This window comes from Hydractinia symbiolongicarpus, chromosome 2 (assembly GCF_029227915.1).
Source record: "Hydractinia symbiolongicarpus strain clone_291-10 chromosome 2, HSymV2.1, whole genome shotgun sequence".
NCBI lineage: Eukaryota > Metazoa > Cnidaria > Hydrozoa > Anthoathecata > Hydractiniidae > Hydractinia > Hydractinia symbiolongicarpus.
In genome coordinates, this window is record NC_079876.1 from 18,678,585 (window position 1) to 18,699,972 (window position 21,388).

At 38.7% G+C, this 21,388-nt stretch overlaps 2 protein-coding genes across 7 annotated transcripts in view; both read left to right on the forward strand.

The window, feature by feature from the left end:
* The window catches only part of LOC130629852 (TNF receptor-associated factor 4-like), a 57,341-nt gene that overhangs the window by 285 nt on the left and 35,668 nt on the right, over nt 1-21,388 (forward strand). The window contains exon 1 of one of the 6 annotated variants that reach the window (XM_057443220.1): nt 51-128. The exons of 4 other annotated variants lie outside the window; for them this stretch is intronic. The gene's annotated coding sequence lies outside the window, so the exon portion shown is untranslated. Of the gene's footprint in view, nt 1-50; nt 129-8,564; nt 8,970-21,388 lie in introns of those variants that run through there. One more of the 6 variants, XM_057443221.1, reaches the window with a different exon arrangement.
* On the forward strand, nt 5,226-8,053 carry LOC130629884 (uncharacterized). Its single transcript, XM_057443262.1, has 3 exons — nt 5,226-5,901; nt 7,659-7,753; nt 7,916-8,053. The coding sequence occupies exons 1-3, from the start codon at nt 5,226-5,228 to the stop codon at nt 8,051-8,053; spliced, it is 909 nt and encodes a 302-aa protein (XP_057299245.1).

The window sequence follows — 21,388 nt, forward strand, 5'->3', positions numbered from 1 at the left end:
GTTACTGCTTTTGTTGTTTGTGTTGCCAGCTGCTGTTTTTTAAATTCTGTGTAAACTTTTGAGGAAAAAGAGCACATGCAAAATACTGAAAGAACAAACTTTTGTACAATTAGAGTGTGAGCTGCTGCGTAAGTTGATTTCTTTTATATTTTGTGTTATAAACTTTTTTTAAAATTTAAACTAACTGTAAGTAATGTCAGTTTTGCTGGAAGAAAAGTCCACGGTTTCACGTTTTTGTTTTTGTTAAGAATTTCACAAAATTTTGCGGGAATAAATATTTGGTGATGATTGAAAAATAACTAAATGTTCAGACTGAAACTGTTTAACTGTTGTGAGGGAGGAGCATATGCAAGTATATATATACTAAAAAAATAATTTGATATTCTACACTTTCCAAGTTGTATTTTTGTATGCACTGAGATGACTGCTTTTTCTGAGTTAAATTTGATGCGTTTCATATCCTTTTTGTGGAAGATTTTATGGGTTAAGACAATATAGAACATGCCAATTGGAGGGATTTTTGTTCATTTTGATTCGCTCCTCAGAAACCTTTGTGTTCTACATTTATTGTAAACCTTTCAATGTTTTCAAAAAATTAATTTTTGTTGATTTGAAATTTACTCCTTGCTCATTGCTTTTTCGGCATTTCAGTTTAAAATGTTTTGTAAAGTCAGTATGGATCATTAGACATTGTTAATCAATTAATTTTTACATTTTGTGCATATTTTTGCACAGAGAGGATGGTATGCAACCGAATAAATGATTTTTCAAAGTTTAACATTTTGTTTTTTAGTGTTTTGTGTTTGTTTAAGTTTGGCTTTTTGATATTGTTCAGGTTGTATTGTTGTATAAGCATTTAGGGAAAAGACAATGTTTAAAACGCGTAAACAACTTATTTTCATAGATCTGTGCTTACCGTTGCAAGCCTTTCTTTTCGACCCTTTGGATTAAAATATTGGAAGTTTTCAAGATAATCACATAATAAGATGTATACATATTTTAGATGTGTTATTTCTGACGTTATTATTATTGTTGGTGTAACTGTCTGGGTTGTGACTGTCAATGTTGTCACTTTCTACCAACTAGATTTTACACCTTGTACGACATTTTTTTTATGTTTTGTCTGAAGATTTGTTGGGAGGATTTCATACGATTTGACATTTGATATTTTGTGTTAGGCTTTAAGAACGTTTTGTGTTAAATTATGACTTACCTTCTATTTATACATTTTCAGATTTTTTTTTTTGGTGGAAGGCAGTGTTCAATATACTGAAACATTTGCTGATGTCATCAAAATTCAAATGACAGAACTTGATTTATCTACTAGTCTCTATTATAATAGCCGTATTCCGTCTGTCTCTTTGCAAAATGGCGTCGGAAGTAGCGAGGCGGACGGAAAATCCTCGCGGCCTGCTGCTTTAGCTATTTTAGATCCCCGGCACATCCCGTTTTTTACGGCCTTGTTTTTACCGCTCACGCGTTATTAACCAATCACGAATCTTGATTGGCACTAATAAACAATCCAAGTTCTTCGCGGCATCAGCAAGCCGACGGAGGACCCACGCTTAACTTACAAGGTCATTTTTGGTTTAGCAGTGATGTTGTGAGGTTTGTAGGTGTCCTTTTGATCCTTTTCTCTCTAAATACTTTGTACTTATAGGAATATTTATTTTCTGTGTGTTTCCACATGTTGAGGTTACTATTTCATCACGTTTTCTAGCTATCTTAAACAAACCAATTTTAAGTGTTTAGCTCGCTAGCTAAAAACGTAGAATTTGAAACAAAGTGCTTAAGACAGCTAGCTATAGCTATTTTTATTTTTATTCCTATACTTTTAAAGTTTTTATTTAGCTTGGTATATTATTATTTGTTTTTATGTGTAAGTTGGGTAAACCTAGCTAGCTCCTCTTTCAGCTACATCTGGCTGCTAAAAAGTACAAAGTAGCCAAAGACAGTTCGTCTGCAACCAAATTCTTAATTCTTATACTAAATGCAGTTAGGCAGCTACCAATTTTATTGCTGCTATGAAAACTTATGTTGCAAAATAAAAGTGCTGAGTATTTTTGTAACTGAACATGATAATGACAGGCAGTTTTCTGAAATTTTTTTAACCGAGGCTGCAATGGATTTTTTTTGAAAAAGATGTTACGCCTCCACTCCTGTGCGACACAGTTTACCTGTATTAAACGCTCAGTCCAGTGTTAACAAAAGGCTGTTTCATGCGTTTCTGTTGTTGCGATACTGTTTACCTGGACTAACCGCTTAGACATGAGCTAGCGTTGGAGTGTTGCTTGTGTTTTTATTTAAACAGAGTCTGCGAGAAAGTTTTTTTCAAGAATGTATTATCCCTATACGCCTGTACAACACCATTTAACTGTACTTCCCGTACAGTCAAATGTGTACAAAGGAACCACCCAGAGAGTAAACTCATTTCTCGAACGACTTTTAAAATGCTTTTTCCACCACTAAAGCCCATGAAACTTGTAGTTTTCAAAAATGTTTTTATTTTGATGAGACGCCGAATGAAAGCAGTTTAATCGCCAGAAACCGAAAACCGGCAATTTCCCATAAATCCCGGGCTCAGCTTGTAGTGTCGAATGTACACAACAAAAGTACCCAGGGAGTAAACCCATTTCCGAACGATTTTTAAAATGAATTTTTCACCACTAAAAAAGATGAGACTTGTAGTTTTTAAAAACATTTTCATTTTGGATGAGACGCCGAATTAAAGCAGGTTAATCGCCGGAAACCGAAAGTTCGCGATTTCCCGTAAATCCCGGGCTCGGCCCGTATACTCAAATGTATACGAAGAAAGTACCCAGGGAGTCAACGCATTTCCAAACGATTTTTAAAATGATCTGCCTGGTGTCACGATTAATATATTAACTTCCACAAAAAATTATTCTGAAAATAAGATAATATTGACCGATTGTTTTTGCTATGACAGGGTAACAACGGTTTGTAAACTCTATTTTTATTTCATCGAGGCCAAATAACTTGAAAACGAGGTTGTGACGTCAATGTTTTTCACCGCGTGGGTGACAAGGGGCCACCTGGGACCAATTTGGGTAATTTTCCCAAACCTGGGTCCCGAATACATTTCAGAATGCAGGAGTTTATGACGTCATCAAAAAACTTTTAAACCACAATATTTCCGTAACCGTTTGTCAAAAGTACATGATCCTATACTTTTCTTGATCACCGTTTGAAGATTTATGCAATGAAGGCAAGGTATACATATTTCTAAAAAACAATTTGGATTTTAGCGGGCATTGTTGACGTCAGCAAAATGTTTATCTTTATATCTCCCGTTTGCAACTTTTTTTTTATCCCAGGGTTTATGTTCAACCTCAAGAGCTGTTTTCAGTATTTTTTATGTTGAATTTGCGATGAAATTAATTCAAAAAATAGTATTACGCCTTTACTCAAGTCCGACACAGTGTATTTGCACAAACCGTGCAGCATGGTGTTAACAATGGGCTCCTTCCTGTGTTTTTATTTATACTGAAGTTGCGGGGGTTTTTTAAAGTTTTTTTGAAATGGGTATTACGCCTATATGCATGGTACAACATGGTCTACCCGTATTGAGTGCTCAGCCTACCGTCACCATAAATTTTTAAACTTCTACGGAAACTTATTTGTCTATATGAAATATTATTATACGTCTTTTATACGTCTTACTTTTAACTGTTTTTATCAATTGTATTACTCTTCGATGTCTATAACTTGTACATATTCCCACCGGATTTACACAGTTTTTTAAAATATGTTGAAGTAGTTCATCACTGTACATTTAATAATCGTTCAGCGTAAAACCGACAGTTATATCCTTTTGACTTATTTTCAAATACATACATACATTGTTTTTATGTTAGCTAAAGTTGGCGAAAAGTGATTCTTTGAATGTTGTGTGCGCTTCACTCGATCTACAACAAACTTTATATTTCTATGAAAGCACTCCACTTGAATGCGTGATACAGTTTGCAGCCGTTATCAAACGTTCCATATGTCATTTAGCGACATGTTGCATAGTGTTGACGCCAGGTCCCCTGGCTAGTATTGTGTATGTTAATTGTAATATCATTCACGACTGCAAAGTGTCTTTTGCATATAATTTTTACGCTCTTTTATCATCTTTTCCATAACAATCTTGTTATGGAGAAGATGATAAAAGATGATAATCCATAACAAACAAAAATGAATACTAATTCACGACAATTTGCTAGTTAGCTGACAAATGTTTTTCAGAGGGCTCTCCAAGTGACGTTATCGCGAATGCAAATGACATGTTTTGAATTCCCCGTTCCCTCTATACGGCTAATTCGCAATGCATTATGGTAGTTGTATTCCGCGAAAACGTAAACAAACCATTCGTAGTAACAAAAATGGCCGAACAAGTACACTTCATCCTTAATTCTACTCAAAACCAAAGCGATATACAAAATTCTAATCAAGACAACAGTTTTTTTCAAAACTTGGGCTCTCCTGCAAGCATTGGCTCAAACTTTTCATCAAGTTCAAGCTTTTTATTGCAAGCTAAAAGTAAAGGAGGAGGGATAACTTGCTGTGTACCTCTCTGTCAAAACAACTCAAAGAAGAATCCAGACTTATCTTTTTATGTCATTCCTAAAGACTCAGAGCTTCGAAAGAAATGGCTTTTTATGATCAGTAGAAAGGATTTTGTACCTTCTACATCGCATAGAGTTTGCTCTGTTCATTTCACTGGTGGAAAGAAGACATATATGAACAATGTTCCCACAATAGTCCCAAAAACTATCAAACCAACAGCTAGCAAACCAAGAAAAACTCTCAACAGTACAAACTGTAAATTGCAACTATTTTCTCCTGTGAGGGCTACGACAAATGACATTGCTGCAGAATTATCTGTGGAGGAAGAGTTAAAACAAGAGTTGGAAAAATTGAGAGCCGAAATTAGTTGTATGAGAATTCATGAAAAGGAACTTGATCAAACTATTGAAAAACAACAAGCCACTATAAGTGACATAGCATTTTCAATTGACCGGTTTAAACACAATGAAGCACACTTTAAGTTTTATACCGGATTCGAATCTTATAAATTATTCAAAGCAGTTTTAGAATATTTACAACCAGCTGCAAATAAACTAATATATTGGGGTTCAAATACTAACACTGAAAATACAAAAAATATAAACTCTACAAAACGAGGCCGATCACGATCATTGAGCGCAGAAGAAGAATTCTTTATGATACTGGTTCGAATTCGATGTGGACTTTTGTTAGAAGATATGGCTGTTCGATTTAATATGTCGACAAGTCACATAAGCAGAATATTGATTACATGGACAGATTTTTTACATTCACAATTCCGTATGCTTCCAATATGGGCTTCAAAAGAAACAGTACAAAATAGAATGCCGAAATGTTTTCAAAAAAGTTACCCAAATACCCGTGTCATATTAGATTGTACAGAAGTATTTGTGGAAATGCCTACGTCATATCGCACACAGTCCAGTACCTTTTCAAATTACAAACACCATAATACAGCAAAAGGATTAGTCGGAATAGCTCCTGATGGATCAGTGACATTTGTCTCTGATTTGTATGGTGGACGCTTTTCGGATAAACGAATAACAAAAGATAGTGGTATATACGATTTGCTAGAGCCTGGGGATTCTGTGATGGCTGATAGAGGATTTGAGCTCGAGGAAGATTTACCTGATGGAGTAACATTAAATATTCCACCATTTTTAGATGGAAAACCTCAGCTAAGTTTATTAGAGGAAAACGAAACTAGAAGAATAGCATCTGTACGTGTACATGTCGAACGAGCAATCGAACGTATAAAAAATTACCGAATTTTACAAACAGTTTTCAAACTATCAATGGCTGCTGAACTCAATAAGATATGGGTTATTTGTTGTTATTTAGTTAATTTTTTACCACAGTTGGTACCAGATGTAAATACGAATGACTAAAAATTATAAACTTTCGTACACTATATATATATATATATTCTTTTATAGATGTGTCATAAAATGATGATGGTTTATAGTCATTTCCTTGTAATAAATATGCCATTGAAGTTCCTTGCCCTATTTCAAATAAGTCTGTCGCTAATTTTTTGACTTTTTCGGTTGAGGGCTCATGTGCAAACAGTGGTGTAGAACAAAATTTTCTATTTCCTGTGACCAACGGTCTTTTGCGACTTTCATTTGTGTCTTTCGTAAGGTCTGCTTTCTCGAATGCCATTGCAGAAAATTTTATTGGTGCAGAATTTGCACTTTCTCCAGGTACATGCCATTTTTGTAACAAATCTGTGCATGTCTTGTCATCAGGGACAATTTTTAAGTCCAACTGTTTGTATTCAACCAATTGAAATAGAACTGCTGCGACATGCTTACAGCATCCTCCTGCTCCAGCTTTACATAAACATTTCGCATACAAAATATCACCACTTCTTTGACACAGGTGGACATAAACAGAATATTTTTCTCTTTTCATGGAAGCAGCTACAAAACATTTCACAAGAAAAGTTAATTTTTCAGCCATAACATTACTTTTAACTCTCACTTTCTTCACGTAGCTCTCCTTGAATAGTTGGTATCCAAGAATTTTATGCTTTGTAGCACCCTTCGGCTTGCTATCACAGCTATTTCCAAGAACTAAATATTGGTGAATTTTCTCCTGGGTGATCGAAGGCATAGCTGCAAGATCAGTTGACCATTGACTTATATCTTCGTGTGTTCTTTCCTCCACTTCTTCGTCCCTCTCGGCATTTGTTAATTCTTTAAAAACAGGTCTTGGTACCACACAAGAGCTTTGAGAAAAGCTAGGCCCAAGATCTGTAGAGCTTAAAATTATATCTAAATCTGTATCCTTATTTATTACTTCCATTTCGACTTCTTTCACTCCTAAAACCTCACTAACTAACAATATTTAAATGTTTACATCAATAACACGGGTTTTGGATAAGGGAGATAATGAATTTCTTGAGGAGATTTGAAAATTATCACAAAAAATAACGGCTTTTTGTTATTATCGCCACAATAAAAAGAATGCTGTTATTTATTTACAAACTCTCGCTTCTGGGAGGGAAAACTGTAGAATACAACTACCATAATGCATTGCGAATTAGCCGTATAGAGGGAACGGGGAATTTGGCAAATGGTTTGGCTTCCATTGTGCAACACAAATTGATCTTAAGTTTACCTTATTTTTTTGTGCCAGCTAGCATCGAAGGGTGGCGGTTGTGGTTATTTTACCACCCTGGAGATGTAGGCTAAATATTTTTGACTTTTATTTTACCAATCACCAGAACATGCGGGAAGTTATGCTCCCGTTACTTATACAAAAATGAGATTGGTGGTGTATAAAACATTTTAAAATATTTTATGATTTCTTGTTATAATGAAGCCAAGATAGAAAATTATGAATTAAAATTATGAAAATATCTAAATAATTGAAAAAATGCCATTGTTGGTAAAACTAATTAAAAATATAATGATGTGAACATTGTTGATTTTATATCACGTGTTTTTATTTTTAATTTGTTAACCTCCTTCTAAATTTTTTCTTAAACACTTTGGAAGCCTTCCTACCAAACCTGCATGAAATATCCTCAGGACATTCGTTTATATATGTTCTCTACGTGTATGATGTGATTGGAATCTTGTTAGGTCATCTAGACACATATATTGTCATAGTAATTGAAGAAGGCGACACTTTTGATGTTGATGTTTTATTAGATACGCAGTTCGGATTCTCTTCCATGGTAAATTGATGTGCCAGCATAACTTAGTCTGAGTAAAGTTCTCTTGCAAGTTACACATCACAGCTGAAAGATGCAAAAGTTTTAAAGGTCAATTGATAAGATACCATTTGTTAGTGTGTGGAAATGTTTCCAGCTTTCCCCGTTGTTATATTTCGGATTTAGGGCTTTTTTTCTATCGAACATATTCTAGAAATTGCTTCTTTGCATCCTAAGCGCAAAGTATTAATTTTGCAGCTATTTCCCTTGCGCAGAGAGATTATTAATGCGAAAGCATTAGCTGGTTTTCGTTCAAGTGAATAGAACAGTTAAGGATACAAAAGTTCATTCAAAAATAAAATTAACCAGATAACCAAGAATGTTAGGATTCATGCCCCTTTCTTGGACAGTCTACTGTTTTGTTAATGAATCAGATAAAAGCAGCATAGCATTTAACATGAAATAATCATTTATGGTAAAATTATGTATTTAGTGTCTAACAATAAAAGCATGTTATACTTTAAAATTTGAGATTTTAAAATGTTTTTGATCGGTCAGATTGCAAGCTGATTGAATCAGAGACCATGTTGATGAATGGAGTTCAATGACGTGAATACTGATTTCATTAATTCTTTGTGTTTTAATGGAAAGAATATGGAATTAATTTTATTAAAATCTTTCTTTATCAGTTAATGACATACAATTACAGCCTACAATGGTTCTTATGAGTTCTACATTAAAGTAGAAGGAATTTCTGTGGACACAGACAAAATGTACATGTAATGGAATGTGAAAGATGGCTGCTGTATCTTTTCTAAAAAAATACGATAAATAAAGGCGTTAAAACCTCTAATATTTTATCTACGATTCAATGCGCGTCTTACATACTGATTTGAAGACGTCAAAGTTTCCTCTTCGATATGTAGTTGAATCTTGATAAAATTACTTCTGGTTTTATATATATTGTAGTTGGTGTGTTTAGTGTAAGAAATACAGCAGGACACTGGTAGAACGAAAGCTAGAAGCTAGAATAGAAAATGACAAGACAGATTTATTGCCAAATTGTTAGTATTGTGATAATATCAGATACATTCGGAAAAAAATGTTGTTAGAATCAAAAGTGTACCTGCAATTGTAATTGCACATACTTGAGATATACTTACAGAAGAAGAAGAAAATACAAAAATGGACAGTTTTACCTGTTTCGTGAAATTGCTGCAAAAGAAAGTTGATCTACTGAGTAATTGACGTTATTCAAAATTTCTTATTCAATCTTTAAATTTAAAGTGCTGAGGTTATAGAAATATGCCGTCATGAAACAATTGCAAAGATTTCTCTTAAGTTACTTTCCCTCGATAGACATTCTAAACTTTGTGAATTGTGACGTCATTAAATGTAAACTAAAGCTAGGTATGCTCTATTTGCTGCGAGAGTATCTCCCACTTATTTCCCTTTGAAGTGGATATAATACAGCTTAAAATGTGTAAAGACAACTACGAAGGAGACTGTGAAATAATATCTATAAATGGAGAGATAGGAAAATGCCGATGTTAGGACAGACCCCGTTGGCACTTTACCATTCCACGTCAAATTATAGGCCATCCACGTCAAATCAACGATAGAAGAGTCTATAAAATCCGTTAGCACCTACGAATGTCCGGATCCGCCCAACCCCCCAACCCCCGCCGTGTCCCCTCCCTCCCCTCCCCAAGGGTCCCTACCCACCCTCATCTGTCGTGCCTTATAATTTATAGTGTTATAATTTATAATTTATAGTGTTATGTGTGTCTTTACCAGAAACAAGTAAAGATGATTGCAACATTGCAAGGTTTAGCGCCACATAATGTCATAACTGAAGAATTGATTTTGATGATTATTTTGAGATTGTTTGAGACCATTTGATCTGACAAAGGCATCACCCTTGAAACTATAATCCTTTAATTCATCACAAAGTCTTGCGGGCAACCATGTCTTATATTTATTTCCCATTCTATCTTGAACCTCCGCATACATAGATTTTTCAGAAAGAGCACCAGGTCTTGATATTTCCATCTCTTTCACATATTTAACAAGGTAATTATCGTTTTTAGGCAGCTCTCTCCACTTTATGATTGGAGTAACTTGTTCTATGTTTTGTTCACATTCTTCAACTGTTGGAAAAGCCATTGTGTTTATATTCACGATTACATCTCTTTATACCACTTTATAAATAACAACACGCAAGCAGTTTTTGTTATCTACCATCTGTCAATCAAACGCTTATAACAATAGGATTTTACATATTTTACATACCAGAAAGTTGTTTACATAAGAAAAAAGTCAAAACGAAAGTAGCCGTTGCTAAGGATATTTGGTATGTAAGGAATGCATTGTTTCTCTATTGTTATTCTGGCTTGATTGACATTTAATTGACGTCATTCTTTATCTAAACAAATACCATATGAAATAACCCGTTGTCATAACAATCACAAGAGCGATCTTCTCATCTTCGTGCGTAGGAGGAGGAGTATCTTTGTGGTAAGGTGTAGTAATGTGTTTATCTGTAGTATCCACGTGGTGTACGGTAATGTGTTTATCGGTATGATCAGGATGATCGGGTGTTACCGGCTTCTTTCTAGTTATCTTATGTGATTCGGTAACATTGACCTTTCGATTAATACCGATGGTAAGATCCTCACCCGATATCAAAATCTTGTTGTTGTAACCCACCACACCGGTCTTAATTCTGAGATTCATGTCACTAGGTAACATATAAATACCTTGTCCAACCGAATAATCAACCTTACTTGAAGCGTAGTTTAACGTATCCTGATAACGTTTAATGTCCTCCTGAATATCGACCCTACGGTTAACAATGTCCTCAAGGTTATTCATAAAAACGTTTTGGGCGGTCAGAGCACTTGAATCATTACCGAGGATGGAGGATCGCGCTGAGGCTTGAGAACTAAGAACAAGATATGCATAGGCCCTGACACTGCTCGAGATCTTCACAAGGCCCGTTTTTGTAAATCCATCGGATTTTTCCACAATCCACCGCGTCATGGAGTCGTTTGTGAAATAACTTAACCCCGGAGTCGGATATTCTTTACGTCTTTTTTGATATGAGCTGAAAAAGTTCTGACCCCTGTATTTCATGGGGTTGGGATCAACTCCATAATCGCCGCAGATTTTTAAAAACTCCTCATTTGAATAGGGATTGTCGTATCGATTGAAGCTATCCTCAAAGGGTAGAGGTGTCTGTAGGCGCTTAATGATTCGCCTAATGTGATAATACACATGAAAACGATATATTGACCTGACCATAGATCTACCATCCTTCAGGTGTTCCGAACTTACCCCACAGGCACTTGAAGCGCACCAAGTGGCGAAATTTAGCTGGGTTTGCCATAATCTAAAAGGTTGCTCATTCCAAATTCTCATACGTTGCGCGTTATGACTAAGTTCATAATTGGTAAAAATATTAGGAAAGGAAGCGGGGAAAGAGCCACTTTCAGACACAATAATGGCCTGTTTGTACAGATCCCTAGCGCCCAATATTTGAAGATCCCGCCCTCCATTTGGCTTATATGCCGCATTCAGATTATATCTGAAAATATCATCCATTCTTTGATTTAAATATATTCACAATCTCTAATATAATAATGTATATCACAATAAAGGACGTAAATAGCGAGAAGAAAATCTATTTGTATCAACCGATAGACAACTCGCATGGTACAAAGGAGGTTGCGATCGTGGAGACGTTTTCAGATAATGTCACATATGTAGCTACAGCTCCAATAGATATACCCTTGGCTGACGGAGTTACCACGGTTAGGTTACAACAGGGTCAGCACTACACGGGGAGGGAGTTGAATTCAATCGTGAGAGGTGATGTAAAATCAACACAACTAGCTAGAAACTCTAAGTTGAGTAAAATATTCAATCTAGGGGGTATAACGGAACTACATTTTAATCTTAATGAATTGGATAACTCGTTAAATCTTAAAGATGGTGAATATAGCAACAACCTGATGACATATCATATATCCGAGTATGGTGGTGATTTTACATATATTGAACCGAAAAATCCGCAATATAAGAAACTAAAGAAAGGTTTACTTCAATCACTTACCATGAGAGTCACAGGTCAGGATGGTAAGGTGCTATGGGGTGGTATGAAGACAGCAGTTACACTACACATAAGAGATACGGCGGACAGATGATACCGTAGCATTAACCGAATTAAAGTAAAATAAAATAAAAGTAATATGGAATAGAATGGAATACGGGAAAAAGTTAAACCCAGAGCGTTCACTTAGGATCGCACATGGCGTAAAAGGAACGCATCAAAAAGTAATTGTCACTCACAACCCAAGTGAGATTGATCAGAACCAGTTACTCCTGATTAGGTTCCCTAATTTAGGTAACGATGATGTCATTGTTCCGGGTACTTCGAAAATAAGTTTCGACATTGAACTCGAGTCAGAAGTCGACACGAAGAGAACATTGGTCTCTAACATAGGGAGGGCAATTGTTAAAAAGTTGGCCATGAAGTTCGAGGGTACCGAGATTCTGAGCATTGATGACTTTGATCTTTTCGGGTGCTACAGAGATTTATGGTTAACCAAGTCTGAAAAAAGAAATGCAATAAGACAAGGTATCATCTTTGATGAAGGGTGCACGGAAAATTGCATGAAACTGAGAGTTGGAGCCGCGGATAAAGATACATCAGAGGTAGCGGACAAAGCAATCTATGATGCATACAAAAACAAGTTCACCATACCACTAGATTTTGAAATGTTGGATAGCACGATTCCTTATTATCAGGCCGGATTAGGTAATAGGCTGTGTTATGAGATAACATTCAACAATTATGACAGGGTAGTATTATCAACACCAACCAAACCTTCCGGTGCCACATCGGCACCCGCGCCAGATGCTAAATACAAAATCTCCAACATATCTCTCGAATATGAGATTGTGACACAACCCACACTCGCCAGATTCATTTCAAATGAATACCAAAACATGGCCGTACTCTATGACAGATTTCTGAGACATAGACAAATTAGGGTGGATAAGTCGGACACAACGTGGAATTGGTCATTCAATACACCGTGCAAGTCCCTGAAGGGTATATTGGTTCTGTTTGAGGAAGAGAAAGCTTACAAACGAGATACCGGTAGGTTCTACAATCCTAAGATCAAAAAGGTATCCGCCATAGTTGAGGGTAAGCCTAACCAACTTTTCGCTCAGGGGATGCAACCGTTTGAGCATTATGGTGAAATATGCAAGTATTTCGCAGAGGGAAAGCAAAAGGACAGCAACGCCGGTGAAATACAGAAACATCTGCAACTACATGATGTGAAGGTCGCGGACTACCTAACCACGAAATATGCTCTATGGCTGGATTTCAGAACCATAGATGAAAACTCACTGCACGGGACCGGCCGAGGGATTGAAAATGCGAGCGAGGGGATCACACTTCAAGTTGAAAAGACGGCCGAAACCGCGGGATCCTTAAACGCCTACATATATCTAATCATGGATGCTCAATTAAATATTCAAAACGGTGAAATTATGGATGTACTATATTAAGATGGACTACATGAAAGATCCTCACACGGCACTATTCGTCGGTCCAACTGGCTGCGGAAAATCCAAACGCGTAGTAACACTGCTGGAGAGTGAATACTTTGATCACTTCGAATTCATTGTGATTATATGTCCAACATTAAGATGGAACAAGACATATATGGGGAGTAACTGGTTCTGGAGGGATAGATATGTGATTCTAATTGAGCCCAGAGGTATGTTATATGAATGGATTCAAAAGATGACGGATTTCTGTGCCGGGTACAAAACATTATTCCTGATCGACGACATCATCGCAGATGAGAAACTGGACAAAAAGAGGCAACCGCTTCTGGAGCTGGCCATCAGCGGTCGGCATCGAAACCACACCATGTGGCTACTCACACAATCATACACCGCGATACCGAAGAACTTACGAAGGCAGGCAAAAATGTTATATGTGTGGTATCCGAAGGACAGACATGATCTCGCAACCATCCACGAAGAGAATGATGTCATTGAATCGTCGGAGATCCAGAAGGTTAAGGAAAGGCTGAAAGATGGCAAATATACACATTTAGTCATGAGGATGGAACATCCAAGAACTCACGTGATTTGCTAGAATGGACATTTTTTTGTTACAAGACTCTTGTAACAAATCTATAGGAAAACTACAGTACTATCCTATAATGATAGAATATATAAATTTCATATTACTGGTGATAGCTGTAGTGCTATTGCTGGTATTGGTTAGTTTCTGTCTTTTTTGTATTAAAAATACCTATGGCTATTGAAAATGGCCGAAACGGTAATTGACAACCTAATTTTTATCGATGAACGGGATGATGGGAAGAGACAGAAATTGCTCGAGTGCGTGCTGACCGGGAATAGCAAGTTATATCTTGGTAAGATGTATACGGAGGTGGAGATACAGAAGCTCAAGAATGATGAGGTGGATAAACTGTTCACCATATACGAGGCTAAACTATCCGGTCAAATGGTTAAGTCTTTAGGACAGTCGATAATCCACATGTACTCCATGGGCGCCTGTACAGCCCTGGGTATAAAAAATCAAAAAGCTCTGAGTGATGACCTGGAGAATGATCCATTCCTAAACTCGGCACTCCAAAGGTTCACATGTGATTTATATTATAAGTTCGGATCACTACTATCACCAATCAGTGTGGGTCTAATTACAGGTAGGCATTATATCGCTGGAAGAAATTTAAACGCAAATAATAATAATAATATAGATATAGATAATAAAGATGTCAGAGGAACAGACTCCTATTCAGGTGACAACGAAGAACCCTAAAAAGGTTGAGGCTGGTAAGAGGGTGGCCGAATTCAACCGCAAACAGAGGGAAGACTATAAAAGACTGCTCATGGCGCAGGCAGAGACGCAGGCGAAGACGGAATCGACACCAACGCGGTCGACACCTCAGACACTGTTGGAGGATCCTAAGGATATTGTAATTGAGGATTCCGTGACAGATGTTCCCAAGGGTGGGGTTAACAACTACGCAATAATGGGCGGCGGTGTGATTGTGATGCTAATAATTGGAGCGTTGGTGGTGATGAGGAACAACACCTCACAGAGTAAGGTGAAGGATCCCCCACCGAGAGCTCCATCGGACACTAGAAAAACCAGGAGTAAACTTGAAATGGAATAAAGGGATAATATCGCGATATTATAATCTAGAAGTAAATATAAGACATGGATAAGAAAAGTATAGTCAACGATATTTATAAAGCATCGGTCGTATGCGTTTTCGCTGTAGGCTATTCAATGCTCGGGAAAAAGGTATTAAAAATGACGCCACCCTCAATTCAGAAGTTTGACCTGGAAGATACCGGAAAGCTTGTAGCCATAGTCGCCGCAAGTGAAATGACAAGAGAATATCTAGTTAAGCAAAAAATTATACCTGAAACTATAAATATATAATGTTGCGAATACTGGAATGGTTGGTCTGGGTTTTATGCCAGCGTAAGAAAGTTGAGAGGATTTTACCCAAGGTGGAATACCTCGATACCGAGGTAATAGACGACTCCGATGTCATAGACTCCGAGGCTATCGTATTAAAATAACGCCACTATATTATACCGGATTATATAAACATGGCTTCAATTGCAATGATGTTGGGAGGTGCCTTCGCGAACGCTTTGGCCTTCACCGGATCAAGCTACCTCTTTTCAAGTTTATCAAAGGATAGGATAGATAAGGAACGGAAGCGGCATGATCTAGCCATAGAACAGCTGCAGAAGGCTCAGGTTATATGGCAACGTAAAAGACAAGAGAGGGTTGACTTTATCAATAAGCAGCTCAGACTTGAGAAGAAGGCCGAGGGTAAATTCACGGAGCTGGATGACGCGATGCGGGAATATAAAAAAGTATTTGGAGGGTCACCTCTCGCAGATATTCCGCGCAGGCCCGTATTGAGCGACTTTTATACACCCAGCAATGGCCAGCATGAACGGGAATTGGCATTTATCGCGCTAAGCATGATTGGTGTCGGAGGCGCCGTGTGGTATTTCGAAAAATAGTACCATGCCGCGGGTATTATGTTACATGACACATGTAACATATATTCGGAATAGCTAACGCTTTGTCACCATGTAGGTGTATATCAGACCTCCGATTCCGACTATCAAAGCCCACAGGTTTTGACTCAACCAACCGACGACCTCCTTTGCTCTATTTAGGATCCACGATACGATGGATCCAATTATACCGGGTAGGGACGCGGCTGCGGCACCGGCTAATCTACCCAGGAGAGATCCCAGCGCGCTCAGCTTGTTCTTTATCCATTCCCTCGCACCGCCCTCGGTTTTTTCATGATTTTTTGTATTACCGGTGGATGACCCCCCACCCCCAGGCGTCAAAGTTTCAACTAGAAGGCCGATAACCATACCAAATGCCGTTAGTACACTGACGATGGTGATACCCTGCTCACGGAATAGGGTTCGTATCTTTTCACCCAATGTGGTTTCTTTGTCAAGTACTTTGGCGATTGTCTCCCTGATGCTTTTTATTTGACTGTTAAGTTTACCTTTGAGAATATCGATAATCTCTTGCCGGCCTTTCAACTCATTTTGCAAACCTTTCAACCTTTCTTTCGCTTCATTTTGTTGTTCCTCGGTCATATTTGGTGTGTTTTCCATCTCTTCCAACTTGTTTTTTTCTCTGTCAATATGCTGTTCGAGCTGAACCTTTTTTGCAACTTCATCCTGAAGACTTCCTCTTATGTTTCTCAATGATCTATCCAATCCTAGCAATTCACGCATAGGATATTCAAATAGATCGCCGGTCTGGGTTGCTTCATGGTCTACAGATTGTTGTTTGACCAATGAAATTAAATCTTCCGCACTGTTCACAACATCTCCAGACATGGTTTCTAATTCTATATCGGTCGCATTCTCTATTTTATCCGGTGACGGTAGTCTCTCTTCTATTTTGTTTAGCCTAGCGGCCTGTCGGGGGGTTATACTACCTTTCGGTATATCGAACCCCAAATTGCGCAGCCTTTTCTTGCCCAGTATATCTGCAATGGTACCGGTAGACCTTAGAGATCCGCCATGTGTCAGCGGTCTGTTATCATCCTTGTAGTATAATTCACCATCGCGAGTCTCAAACAGATCGGTATGTATCACGCTCGGGTTCTCGTTTGGATATATAGTTATTAGCTTCTCATAGAGCGATTTAACCCGCTCACTAGTAACTCTGGAGCGCAGAGAGGTTCCTCCACCGAATGATGTCTCCTCATCAGGTGTGTGTATCTGCACACGCGTGCGCTCCCTCGGTACCAGAGGTGTGGAGTCATCGGTACCCTCGTCAGGTCGACCATGGTCACCAAACGGATCAATATCAATGTCCGCCATTATTTTATTTAAAGGATAGTTTTTTTCCTAATATAATAGAAATGGCAGAGAGTTCTAGTACCAGAGAAGAAACTTTTAAAACGGATATATCCAATTCCCAACTTGAGGAGCTGGTGAAATTACGAGGCAAGTTCCAAGACCTCGAGAAGGAACGCTGGAGGTCTCTGATCATATGGTCGGTTCTGGAGGGATTATCCGGAACCGCGGCCATTGCCGGCTCGATAGCGACCGCGGCGACCATTATTAGAAATTTAGGCGGTCCCCGTGGGAATTACATGCAGAATTCTGGCATGTGTCTGTTGGGCTCGGCTTCCTATGCGGTTACCAGCCAATATGTCGGAACATATCGGGAGAAACTTGACAAATTAAGAGCCGCGTATCGCGTTGTACAAAATGCCATCGATGTGTTCGATCAAACGCTACCCTGGAACACTCGGGACATCTGTAGAGCAGATTTTGAGAGTTTGTGTGATACTTATCATGAAACTCTCAAGGATCTGGATAAACTGGATATAGGTTATTTAGAGTAAAGTTTTTTTCTTTGTAGTAACCACACAATGGCAGAGATTTATCCGAAGCTACCCACGGCTCCCGAGTATTCGAGCGAGCAGGACAAGTTTAATACTAATACCGTGAACTCTCAACTTGGGGAGCTTAGAAAATTACGTGATAAGTTCAATACAAAATATGAGAAATATAACAAGACGCTGCACAGACTGGTGCTTTTAAATGCCAGCGCCACGGCCCTAACCGTCGCTTCGGGCATAGGTTCGGTGGTAACCGGTGCCACGCTCATCGGAATCCCCGCTTCCGTGGGATTGGGAGCCGTAGCACTGTCCGGAACCATTTTCACGGGCTCCGTCATGGCCCTGATTAAAAGATATCGGAGCAAACTTGACAAGGTCATGAAATTATATGATGTTGCGACGTCCACCATCGCCGTGTTTGAAAACTCCGTCTCGCGGGCTCTGAATAATGACGACATTAGTCACATCGAATTTCAAACCCTGAGCGGTATATACTACGAAGCTCTGGACAAGATGACGAAAACCGACAGAAAGATGGAGAGCGAAACTCGCAGCCAGTTTGAAAAAAGTCTAATGGACGAGGTTCAAAGCCTCAGAAGGACCGTAAATCAAGGTTAGTGATGTGCGCATGTACACCGCTCGCATATTTCGTGTGGTACGATAAAAGTGCTTAAAGTTTTTAGCCGTACATGTATATGCCATAATATGTCGGACATGAATACCACGCCGGACTACAAATTGATGAAACTTCGAGAGTTGCGAGAGATTGCCAAAGCTCGTGGGGTGAAGTATATTTGCGCGATGAAAAAGGCCAGGCTGATTGAGGTGATTGAGAAGAATGATCTGGATCCGTCATACACCATAGATCCGGATACCAAGCGGGGATGGTATGGATACTGTACCGGCTGGAGGGAGAAAAACAGGGAGGCGTACCTGAAATGTCAAAAACGTTATAACGACAAGAGATCTAAGTGATTGTGCGCATTTTTGTTACTCGTACGGGTAACAAATATCGGTGGGTGGAGATATCCATGGCGTGCGGATCGCTAACCTCAAATACGATCTATAAAAATTGGAATAAAAATTCCTATATCGTATATCATATCATATCATATCCAACCATGACGTCGAGATTTACAGATGACGAAAACCGACAGTTCCTCGAAAGATTCGGCTCCTGGGCGGACGAATATTTCGGCCGCACAATAGACCCATGCCTGAATTCCGCATCCAGCAGATCTTGTTGCGAAGAATTACTGAACATGGTCGAAATATTGGAACTACAATATGATGACTTTGAGGGGATCGGTCCGGACTCTGATCATAAATCCTATGATGATATTATAGAACACGTAAAAGCTCGAAGTGTCTTACGCACTGGAGGAGTCGGACTCGGATACTATGGAACTCCCATAATAGAAGCGCGCGTCTATGCAGTCGCCACGGGTCCGTATGAAATATGGACATATATGGACATAGATGATGTCGAGGAGTACGACGATGAGGAGGAAGAGGAGGAAGAGGAAGAGGAGTACAACGATGAGGAGGAAGAGGAAGAGGAGTACAACGATGAGGAGGAAGAGGAGGAAGAGGAGAAAGAGGAGTACGACGATGAGAAGAGGACGACGAGGACAAGAGCGCTGATTGATCGTGATTTTTTTAGTGATGACGATGATGACCTAGAGGACGAGGACAAATGCATAATTTGTCTTTCTAAAAGAAAGAGTGCAACCATTGTTCATGGTAGAACGGGACATTGCTGCTGCTGTCTATCATGTGCATATAAATTGGAGAATAATAGGAGGGATAAATGTCCCGTGTGTCGAGCGCGAATAGATTTTGTCATTAGACAATATTGAACGCGAATTCCCGGCCTTTGTTACCCGCCCGAGTAACAAAAATGCGCACAATCACTTAGATCTTTTGTCGTTATAACGTTTTTGAGCTTTTAGATATGCCTCTCTGTTTTTCGTCCTCCACCTTGAATAGTATCCGTACCGTTGCCGTTTGGTATCCGGATCGATGGTGTAGGATGGGTCGAGATCATTCTTCTCAATCACCTCAACCAGTTTAGCCTTTCTCATACCCACGATATACTTAATTCCGCGGGATTTAGCAACCTCTTGCAACTCTCGCAGTTTCATCAATTTGTAGTCTGGTGTGGTATTCATGTCCGACATATACGCATATACATATACATATAAAAACTTTAAGCACTTTTATCGTACCACATCATAACAAAAAGGAGATAAATAAAGGTGTGCATAAATAAAACATGTCAAAACTTCAAGAGACTTACTATCAACCTCAAAATTTATGGAAAGGACAAAAGGCTGTTCAGAATTTAAGAGGATTCGGCTTCAAACCAAAGGAGATTAAGAAGTGGCTATCAAAACAAGCATTTTGGCAAGTACATTTACCCGCCCCAAAACATGTTGAAAGACCACATTATGAAGTTACCACCCCTAATGATTTACATCAATTCGATTTATTGTACATGCCCGGTGACATACTGTATGGTAATAAATATAAGTACATTTTGTCGGGAATCGATGCTGCTTCCAGATACAAGGTAGCCCGACCTTTGAGGACTAAGAAAGCCAAAGAGGTTGCCGCTATGATTGAAGACATCTACAAGGCCGGACCATTAACTTATCCAAAAACTTTCCAATGTGATAACGGTTCAGAATTCAAAGCAGATGTGACAAAGCTGTTGGAGAAGCATAAGGTTGAAATTAAAAGGGCGACTACAAAATATAAGCATACGCACACAGCTTTTGTTGAGGCGTTGAACAAGATACTTGCGGAAAATTTATTCAAAATACAAGATGCTCAAGAACTGAATGATTCTGAAAAGGTATCATCTACATGGGTTAAGCATCTGTATAAACTGATTGATAGGCTAAACGATACAAAGACGCAGATGATTGGTATGAAACCAAAAGATGCTATTATAATGAAAGAGGTGCCTCTGGTTAATCAAGAGAATTATCCACCTGAAGTAGAATTACCAAAAGATGGCCTGTATAGATATCTACTACAACCTGGTGAAGAGCATGATGATGGGCGGAGACGGGCAACCGATAGAATATGGTCGAAAAACACATATAGATTGCGTGAGGTAATAGCGCAACCTGGTAACCGTGTAATGTACTATGTTCAAGACGGACCCGGACGGGCTTTTGTAAAAGAGGAATTGATGTTAATACCTGAAGATACAGAATTACCTCCTGATTATGTGCAAGGTTGGTGAAAAAGGGGGCGATATCTTTACCTGTTTCTGGTAAAGATGATGCTGGGGATCGCGCAGGGTGGTCGGCAGATATGGCCGCTATTGCTCAGTCTTGGGGGACGATCGACACCTCAGGATTTTTGTTACACGGGCGGGTAACAAATATCGGGAATTCATGTTCAATATTGTCTAATGACAAAATCTATTGGCGCTCGACACACGGGACAATTATCTTCCCCCTTTTCCAATTTATATGCGCACGATAAACAGCAGCAGCAATGTCCCGTTCTATCATGAACAAAGGTTGCGCTCTTTCTTTTAGAAAGACAAATGATACATCTATCATCTTCATCTAGGTCATCATCGTCATCACTAAAAAAATCACGATCAATCAGCGCTCTTGTCCTCGTCGTCCTCTTCTCATCATCGTCCTCATCTTCATCAATGTCAAGCTGTGCTGGTACC